This window comes from Aedes aegypti, chromosome 3 (genome assembly GCF_002204515.2).
Source record: "Aedes aegypti strain LVP_AGWG chromosome 3, AaegL5.0 Primary Assembly, whole genome shotgun sequence".
NCBI lineage: Eukaryota > Metazoa > Arthropoda > Insecta > Diptera > Culicidae > Aedes > Aedes aegypti.
The window spans coordinates 31,729,757-31,740,744 of record NC_035109.1 but is presented as its reverse complement, the minus strand read 5'-3'; the positions used below and the strand labels follow the sequence as shown (position 1 = coordinate 31,740,744).

Genomic DNA, 10,988 nt, shown 5'->3' with positions numbered 1-10,988 from the left:
CTATGTTTAAATCCTTGCTTAGAAACAGAAGTTTATAGGTGTTTGTCAATACTGTACCGTGCATGATTTTGAAATTTTACATTATTTTCATAGTAATAAACATTCTTCAACGCAAAAAACTTTACCAACACACAATTCGACAATTGTTACGACAAACAATGTTCATTTACTGCAGCTTACATTGATAGTTGTGCTCCACTACGCATAAATAAAATCGTGTGATACGATGATCATTTTCACCCTTCTGATCAACTACACCCGATTTTACGGTATTTGTCCTAATTTATTTTGTTTCAATATTGTAACATACCCCAAACAGCTCCATCTGAACTAGATCCCACATGGCTCTGGAATGGATGTTGGTCGAGTTGGCGTACACCTGGAGGTAGATTAAGCGCTTGGACCATCGCAGCAGCATGTACTCGTCCACGTTCTCCAAGCGCCACGTGCGCTTCTGGATGGTGTCCTTGAACTGGATGAACGCGCCGAAGTCTTCCTTGGTGGGGAGCTCATTCTCGAACCAGCACGGTCGGTCCGGTTCCGGAAAGTAAACCCCCCGCTGGAGGTGGGGCTTTACCAGTGTGAAAATTTGGTCTACAAATTCCTCCACGGATGTCGACCGGATGACAACGTTCTCCGCTGGTATTTCGCGCTTCTGACCGTGGAACGATAGTTTGCAGAGGGCGAACTCGTTGGTGTAGACGCGTGGCTCTTTTGATTCCCCTTCTTCTTCCCCTCCTTGAGTTTCAGTCGTATGATCTGTTGACGCTTCATTGGCAGGTTCTTCTTCCGGGGCTGTGTCTCCCAGAATTGTTTCCATGATAAGTTTCTCCACTTCCAGTGTGTGCGTTCGAGGTTCATCCATTGCGCGCGTACTGAAATTGAGCCCGTATAAATTGAATGAGGTAAAATAAGTGTGGAATCATGTATTGTGTATTTCTTTTACCACTAAACTGTGAATTGTCTTATAAGTGCGAAAGTGTTAATAAAAGTGCGGGATCGTATCGGATCATGTTATGATTCTTTGGAGCAGTTATTCTTTGATTTGCGGAGAATAAGTCCCTCGAAGACACCTACTCGATTTTATGCCATTGCGCACTTTTATTAGCGTTTCCGCACTTGTAAAAACTTCTTCGGACCAACGGTGTGGTGTAAAAAATGCGCAATATTTGTTTTTATTTAATTAAAATTATATCGCACGCGTTTTACGCAGTGTATGCTGTGCTTTTGCTCCTCTGGCGGCTTCCAATAGATACCGATCTTTATTTTTCGTTGCTGGTCTTTCTCGTGCTGATATTGTCTGTTTCATTGACAACAAAACGCGCCGCCAACTTTTAAACAGACCGAGAAAATCGTCGCCAGCAAACTAATCAAAGGAGGTGTTTTGCCGTTGTGTTGGTAAGACTGGGTAACGTCAAATTCGCACCGGCTGGTTGGCTGGCGACGATTTTGGCGACGGTTTCACCGGCGACGATTACAAATCGTCGCGTCCGATAAGGTGCAAAATTTACAATACAAGTGTCTGGATATTTCAATATACAGTCAACAACGCCGGCACGGTAAATAGCTCGGCATGGCGTACAATTGGTACCTGTAACCAAGCCAACCGTAAAAATCATCAGCACAGGCACGTCAACGAGAGAATACGGACCGGAACAATCGGCAAAGACCACAGCGACAGAAATGGACTAGCGATTGGAAACTCGGTATGTGGAACTGCAAATCTCTCAACTTCATCGATACTCTCCACTGTACTGAAGACCTGCGGTTTCGGTATCATAGCGTTGCAGAAGTTGTGCTGGACAGGAGCATTGGTGCGAACGTTTAGAGGTAATCATACCATCTACCAGAGCTGCGGCAACACACGTGAGCTGGAAACAGCTTTTATAGTGATGGGTGATATGCAAAGGCGCGTGATCGGGAGGTGGCCGATCAACGAAAGAATGTGCAAGTTGAGGCTCAAAGGTCGGTTCTTCAATTTCAGCATCATGAACGTGCATAGCCCTCACTCCGGAAGCACTGATGATGACAAGGACGCATTTTACGCGCAGCACGAACGCGAGTGCGACCGCTGCCCAAGCCACGACGTCAAGATCGATGTGGGGTATTTAGAGGTGTGGGCGAACTTCAAACTAGTATTTGTGATAAAATCAGTTTTTAAGTGGTAGTTGAGCAATGCCAACTTCGGCGAGCCGAAAGTTCACGAAGTAGCCGAAGATGACGTCAAGTTGAGAAAGCTGCGAACAAAATTTTTCGCAGCCTTGTCACCATCAGCTGATCGTTTTGTTTACATCTTTTTCGTGACTAATACAAGCAAACACATACTAAGAGCCGGACCTGTTATATATGACATTGCGTCAAGTTCATCATACACGGAGAAAATGAAGTACTCAAAAGTGAGTTCATTCCACTCAATTCCGGGGGTTCGTGCGTTAACCTAATTTTGAGTTGATGGGGTAGAAGTTGTTTTCATTTGCAGCCATTCGAAAAAATACCTACTAGCTAAGTTCTTTTCACTCAACCGGCAGATCAAATAACTCAACTTCCAGTACTATGTCACTTACTCAAATTTGAGGTAACGCACAAAGGTTCGGTTTTTGGGTTGTTTTGCTCTTCGCTCTCTGACAACAATAGAAAGAGCGAATGAAATAGGGAGAGAAAAATAACTCAAAAGTAAGTTTAAAAAAACTCAAATATGTGTTTTCCGTTTTCTCCGTGTAGGATATTTGAACGCTCAGGTTGGCCAGGAGGAGGAGTTCAGACCGTCGATTGGAAAGTTCAGAAGTTATAATGAGCAATTCTCGCTGAAACCAGGCCGATGGCGGACCCATCGTTAGAATTCAAATTTTATGCCATTGATCGCAAGTTTTCGATAAAAATTAATGGTGGTCCTTTCGGTTTCCTCAAATTGGTGGACCCCTCGTACGCTAGCTAGCTGAACACAATGTCATATATAACAGGTCCGGCTCTTAGTATGTGTTTGCTTGTATTAGTTACGAAAAAGATGTTAACAAAACGATCAGCTGATGATGACGACAAGGCTGCGAAAAAATTTGTTCGTTGCTTTCCCAACGTGACGTCATCTTCGGCTACTTAGTGAACTTTCGGCTCGCCGAAGTTGGCATTGCACAACTACCACTTAAAAACTGATTTAATCACAAATACTAGTTTGATGTTCGCCCGCACCTCTAAATACCCCACATCGAGCTGAACAGTTTGCGATGAAGCCCATTTTTTAATAAATCTTGGGTATTTCTTCACGTGATATGTCTCATAGCGCAGTTGTTAATTACACCTATCGTTTGTCTGGTGAGTTGCACGCTTACTGTCAATGATGATGTCACGCTACACGATAAGTGTTCATCTGCAACAACCAGACAGCTCACCAATCCACCGCGAGGTGGATCGTGCTGAGTTGTTGAGTTGAAGGAGAGCGAAAGAAGGAAGGCACAAAAGTCTGTTTGACAGCTCTGCAGAAAGCGCGTGCGCACGGACAGAGCGCGTGCGCACGGAAAGAGCGCCAGTTCGGCTCGATTTGCAATGATCGGTTATTATTATTATTTTTTCGCTATTGGATATTCTATGGTTTGGTTGATCGATGTTAAAGTTTGTTTTAAAAGCAGCTCCACTTATTTTGAAACATATTGCCGTGTACAATAGTAGACAACACAACTAATTTAATTAAAATAATTTGAAATTATAATTAGTACATATACAAAAGGGGAAGAACGTTTAGGCTGGTTGTGCATTACGATAAAATCTCTTAACATAAGCAATGCTTGTTGTTGGTTCTTGTGGAAGGATCAACATGTTCGGCTTAACGAATCTTATTTTAAATATCGAATAACACCACATGCAATTGAACAAAAAGGATGTGATTACAATAGACTTTTGATATTTTCAATTCTGAACCACCGCAAAAAAAAAAATATTGGGAATCAAAATTCTCCTGAGAGGGATGATGTGGGGGAGGCTCATTCTAATTAATATTGTCGTTCAATTATGGTGATAAATTAAAATTGTTATTGTTCTATACATACTTATTTATTATAATTACCTGTAAATATTGATACAGCACAATTCAAGTATTTAAATATCAAATAGCAAACATAGATATGGTCGGTGTTCAGACAGACTGAACCAAGTGTTTTTTTTTTCAATCGAGTAAGAAAAATGTACCCCAAACATGTGAAACATCAAAATATTATAGATATTTACTGTAATAATGGAACTTATCTATTTGATGATACATTTGTATCAAAATAACATGGAAGATTTAAAATTGTAGTGTCCGGAAGGAGGAACCGGTACATTCAAAACTAATGGCTCAATCAGCCGAATTGCAACAGGAGCAATTCCATCGCAACTTCATCGCTCGAAACACTTTACAAGACTGACGTGTCATTCGCCTTTTCCCGTTTGCTTAGGTTTTCATTGTTACTGGAACTATATGCCCTCCTGCTTATTTGATATTTTCTATAGTACCCCTCTCAATCCCTACATTCTCCTCCTTATCTACTCTTATAATTGTAAGATAGTTTCATCTATTATCTTTCATTCATTTCATGTTGTCCTTGAGTTCTTTCATATTAAATATAACATACATATATTCCAAAAAATGAGATAACATTTTGTATCTACAACTTCATCATCATCATTCTTCATTCCTCATTCCTCACTCTTCATTCCTCATTTATCATTCCTAGCTCTCCATTTCTTACTCATCACTCTTTACTCTTCACTCCTTACTCCCCATTCCTCACTCCTCATTACTCATTCCTTACCCATCATTCCTTATTGCTCACTCCTCACTCCTTACACCTCATTCGTTATCCCTCATTCCTCACTTCTCACTCTTCATATCTGAGTCCTAATTCTTAATTCCCCACTCCTCTTTCATTATTCCTTACAAACCATCCATCATTCCTCATCTCTTCCTCTTCACTTCGCACTTCTGATTTCTAATTCCTCACACATCCATTCTCATTCCTCACTCCTCATTCTTCACTTCTCACTCCTCACTCCTCACTCCTCATTCCTCACTCCTCATTCCTCGTTCCTAATTCCTCACTCCTCATAACTCATTCCTTAGGGCCCATTCATAAATTTCATAACGCTAGAGGGGGTGGGTGGGTGTCCTAGCGATGTTACGGCCCATACAAAAATTGAATAACATTCATACAAAAAGCGTTACAAGGGGGTGGGTGGGTGCCCAAAATAACCAATTTCAGCGTTATGAAATAAATGAATGAACCCTTACCCATCATTTCTTATTGCTAACTTCTCACTCCTTACACCTCATTCGTTATTCATCATTCCTCACTTCTCACTCTTCACATATGATTCCTAATTCTTCATTCCTCACACCACATTACTCACTCCTCATTCCTCATTCCTTAAACCTCATTTTTCACTCGTCACTCTTTATTCCTCACTTCTCAATTTTCACACCTCATCCATCATTCCTCACTCATCATTCCTTACTCCTCATTCCTCACATCTCACTCTTCAAACCTCATTCCTCAATCCCCATTTCACATTTCTCATTCCTCATCTCTATCTCCTCATTATGTACTCCTCATTCCTCAATCCTCGCTCCTCATTTCACATTCCTCACTTCTCACTCTTCATTCATCATTCCTCGTTCTTCGCTCCTCACTCCTCATTCCTCATTCTTTAATCCTTATTTCTCATTCCTCACCCCCAACTCTTCATACCTCACTCCTCGTTCCTCATTCCTCACGCCTCATTTGTTATTCTTTATTCCTCACTCATCACTGTCCACACCTCACTTCTCATTCTTCATTACTCACACCTCATTTCTCATTCCTCACTTCTCACTTATCATGCTTTACCACTCACTCCTCGCTCTTCATTCCTCCTCATTCTTCGTTTCTCATTCTTCACTCACTCCTCAATCCTCATTCTTCACTGCTTAATCCTCATTCCTCACTCTTCACAATGCACTCCTCATGTTTTACAACTCATTCTTCACTCCTCATTCAGCATTTCTCATTCCTCACTTTTCATTCCTAACTTCTCACTCTCATTCCTTATTCATCACTCCTCAATCCTTGTTCTTCACCCTCGGCTTATTTCTCACTCTTCACAACTCACTTCTCATTCCTTATTCCTCATTTCTAATTCCTTATTCCTCATTCTTCATGCCTCAATTTTAACTCTTTATTGCTCATTCCTCACTCTTTATTCCTAACTCCTCATTCCTCTCGGAGAGTTGCTTTACCTCTGGGGAATTACTTTACCCTCTCGGGGGAATTGCTTTACCCTCTCGGGGGAATTACTTTACCCTCTCGGGGGAATCGCTTTACCCTCTCGGGGGAATTACTTTACCCTCTCGGGGGAATTGCTTTACCCTCTCGGGGGAATTGATTTACCCTCTCGGGGGAATTACTTTACCCTCTCGGGGGAATTGATTTACCCTCTCGGGGGAATTACTTTACCCTCTCGGGGGAATCGCTTTACCCTCTCGGGGGAATTGATTTACCCTCTCGGGGGAATTACTTTACCCTCTCGGGGGAATCGCTTTACCCTCTCGGGGGAATTGCTTTACCCTCTCGGGGGAATTGCTTTACCCTCTCGGGGGAATTACTTTACCCTCTCGGGGGAATTACTTTACCCTCTCGGGGGAATTGATTTACCCTCTCGGGGGAATTACTTTACCCTCTCGGGGGAATTATTTTACCCTCTCAGGGGAATTGATTTACCCATTCAGGTGAGTTTATGCATTGCCTTGATGTATTTGACCTTATAACAAATTATGAAGCATAACAAAATAAAGTCGGGCTTATTTGAAGGATTCGCGCAATATCATTTTCCAATTGTGTTCCAACCTAATTATTTACATTACACTGAATAATACTGGTCATTCATAAATATAAAATAACATTATTTCTTATCCAACATTTAAATTTATTACAAGCAACAAGAAAAACAAATCTTAAAAACACATGAATCGCGACCTCTGAATTCCATCAAAGCAATCCAGCATAAAATCAACAACAAAATTTATCACGAAAATATGACGTCACTATTGTGCTTATTCTGCTTGTAATACCAACACAAATGATTCCAATATCAACCTCTATCGTCTTGGTTTACATCAACGGCAATGCCAAACAAAACTGAAAACATTCAAAGTTTTTACCACTTTTGTACTTCCGTTTCAGGCCGAGACTTTGAATGTTTGGGAGCGCACAATATACTTACCAACTGCGCCATTGTAGTGTCCGGAAGGAGGAACCGGTACATTCAAAACTAATGGCTCAATCAGCCGAATTGCAACAGGAGCAATTCCATCGCAACTTCATCGCTCGAAACACTTTACAAGACTGACGTGTCATTCGCCTTTTCCCGTTTGCTTAGGTTTTCATTGTTACTGGAACTATATGCCCTCCTGCTTATTTGATATTTTCTATAGTACCCCTCTCAATCCCTACAGTATCCTTAGAGCTCCAAAATTCATCTAGTCTGGTCTGTCTAAACACCGACCATATGATTCTCAAAAACTCATGAGAATGGTATTTTACTCTTTGAACTGTTACTTAATTTGGATGTGTTTAAAAGATTTATAAATTTAATTTATTATTGATGTTACGAGCTATGTCTGTAGTTAAACTTAATGCTACACAAGAAATATATTTGAATCAAAGTATTTTTATATATAAATCATATGAAAAAAAAAAATGTTCCAGAAAGTACTCTAGAATTCTTTGGGAGCGTCTCCCGGGATTCTTCCTTAAATCATTCATGAATCCTTCAAATCCTCTCTGGCATTGTTCTGCTGAAAATCTTGAGATTATTTCTGAATTTTTTTCCAGATATCGCTTTGGGATTCATCCAAAAAAAAAAAAAGTTACCATTCCGATATTACTTCTGAGATTCTTTCGGATATCCCATTGCGATTATTCTGGACATCTTTTTGGATTTTTTTGCAGAACTCTGTATGTAATTTTGCGTTTATCTCCTTAAGGATTACTTTTGAAATCCAGGAAATTAAATTCTTTGAAATTCTTGAAAATTGTTTTCGCAATACTATGGAAGATTTTACCATAAATCCTGATGCAATCCATTTGGATATTTAAAGAGGATTTTATCAAAAAATGTACGACTCTACTAGAAATTCTTCGAGAATTCCTCCGAAAATAACTCTAGATTTTTATCCGGAAATACTTCTTGTATTCTTATGAGAATGCCTCTGGTATTCTTCCAAAAATGACTTGAGATGCTTTTGGAAATCTTTCTGAAATTCTTCAAGAAATTCCACTGAGATTTTTACGCCAATATCTTTGAAATACTCCTGGGACTCGTACAAAAATCCTGTTGGAGTTTTTTTTTGGATATCTTTCTATTCTAAATTTTTCAATAAATTTTGCTGGGATTGTGCTGTAAAACCTGCTAAGATTCATCCAAAAATACGACTGTCATTCTTCCGGATATCATTCAAGAATTCCACCGGAAGTTTTCGTGAGATTCAACCGTAAATCGTTCTGGTATTTTTCAGAAATTCCATTGAGATTCTTAAAAATATCCTTCTGAAAAATTTTCTGAGAATTGTTTTGGGATTATAGAAGGATTTCCAGAAGAATTCCAAGGCGATTCACAGAAACATCACTTCTGTATGAAGGATTATCGTTAATATCTGAAATAATCCCATGAGAATTCTAAATCCAAATTACAGTGATATTCAAAAGAATCCCAGAAGTTACTTCGCCAGAATCCCTGAAAGATTTAAAGGATATTCACAGACATCCAGAAGATTTCATGAATATTTTCCAGAATAATTCCGATGTCCAGATGAACTGCAGAAAGATTCATGGAATAATTTCAAACGGGATTTTCGGAATCATTTGAAAGTAACTTTTAGAAGATCCTCATAAAAAAGAAATCAGTAATCAAAGTAATCGAAAACATCTCATTATTTCAAGCAATGCTCGTTGGTTCATGTCGAAGGATCAACATATTCGGCTTAACGAATCTTATTTTAAATATTGAATGACACCACATACAATTAAACCAGTATGTGATTACAATTCTGAATCACCGCAAAAAAAATATTTAGAATCATAATCCTTCTGAGAGGGATGATGTGGAGGATGCACATTCTAATTAAAATTGTCGTTCAACTATAGCGATAAATTAAAATTGTTATTGTTCCATAAATACTTGTTTATTATAATTACTTGTAAATATTGATACAGCATATAAAAAGACATTGGTCCAGAAATTACTCCAGAATTCTATGGAATTTCCCTCCTGGGATTCTTCCTTAAATCACTTATGAATCCTTTAAAACCTCTCTGGGATTGTTCTGGAAATCTAAAGATTATTTCTGATTTTTCTCTAAGTTCTTCTGGAAATCACAGAATACTTACAGATATCGCTTTTGAACTCATCTAAAAAAAATCGTTAGCATTCCGGTACTATATCTGAGATTCTTTCGGATATCCTTTGTGATTCAAATAATGGAAATCAAATTCGAATCGAAATTCTCGAAGATTCTTTCGGAAATTCAATGGAAGATTCTAATAAAAATCCTGATGCAATTCTTCTGGATATTTTTAGAGGATTTTGCCAAAAAATGTACTACGACTTTACTACAAATTCGTCGAGAATTCCTCCGAAAATAACTCTGGCCTTTTTCCGGAAATACTTCTGGGATTATTATGAGAATACCTCTGGTATTCTTCCGGAAATCACCTGAGATGCTTTCGGAATCCCTTTAGAATACTTTCGAGGATGCTTCCGAAAATCTTTCTGAAATTATTCTAGAAATGCCACTGAGATTTTTACGTCCATATTCTTGAAATTTGTCTGGGACTCTTCCAAAAATCCTGTAGGAAATCTTCCAGATATCTTTCTAGTATTCTTTTGGGAAGCCTTCTGGGATACTTTCGAAAATCTTTCTGAGGATCCTTCAAATCCTTCTGTTAAGGATTCTTGCAGAAATTCTTCTACCTCTAGACTCTGGGAGTTTCCTAAATTTTTCAAGAAAACTGTTATTATTTCGACTATCTCTCTAGGATTCTTTCGGAAATTCTTCTACAATACCCCCAGATTTCTTTCTGTTATCCTGCTGGAGGACTTCAAAACATCTGTCAAAGATTCTTCCAGAAATTTTACTGGAATTTTTCAAGAAATTCTGCTGGGATTCTTCCGTAAAACCTGCCGAAATTCATCCGGAAATACGACTGGAATTCTGCTTGAATGATAAGCATTCAAGAATTCCACCGGAAGTTTTTGTGGGATTGAACCGTAAATTGTCCTGGTATTTTGTTTAAATACATTGAGATTCTTAGGGAAAAATATACAGGATTCTTAAAAATATCCTTCTGAAAATTCTTCTGGAAATTGTTTTGGAATTAAAGGAGGATTTCCGGAAGAATCCCAGGTCGATTTACAGAAGAACCACAGAGAAATCACTAAAATATTATCAGGGAGATTTCTAAAGGAATTATTTTAAGGATTCTCGTAAATTCCTGAAACAATCTCAGGAGAATTTCGAATGGATTTTGAATGTTTTTTACAGTGATATCCAAAAGAATCCCAGAAGTTATTTCGCAAGAACCCCTGAAGATTCAATGAAAAGTCACAGACATCCAGACGATTTCATGAATATTTTCCAGAATATTTACGATGTCCAGAAGAGCTCCAGAAAGATTTACGGAATAATTTCAAATTGAATTTCCAGAACCATTTAAAAGTCACTTTCAAAAGATGCTCAGAAAAAGAAATCAGTAATCAAAGAATCTCATAGGTTTTTTTTTAAAGTCCCAGTGACTGTCCGGTAGTTTTCTTGGAGGATTTCCATTTGAAGTCAAGAGGGATTTTCAGAAAATTCTGCCAAGGATTTAAGAAAATTTTCAAGGAAAATCAATGATAAATCACGAAAAAAATCAAAAACACTTCCTTATGAATTTCCAGAAGAATCACAGAGTTTTTTTTTCTCAAAATATCTTAGAAAAAAATTC

General features: G+C 38.5%; 1 protein-coding gene across 1 annotated transcript in view; it reads right to left on the bottom strand.

Annotated features, from left to right (window-relative positions):
• Positions 1–10,988, bottom strand: part of LOC5578946 — a 54,364-nt gene that overhangs the window by 3,737 nt on the left and 39,639 nt on the right. Inside the window, exon 2 of the mRNA XM_021855390.1 lies at positions 311–875. Within this exon, the coding sequence (XP_021711082.1) occupies positions 311–875 (565 nt within the window). The remainder of the gene's footprint in view (positions 1–310; positions 876–10,988) is intronic.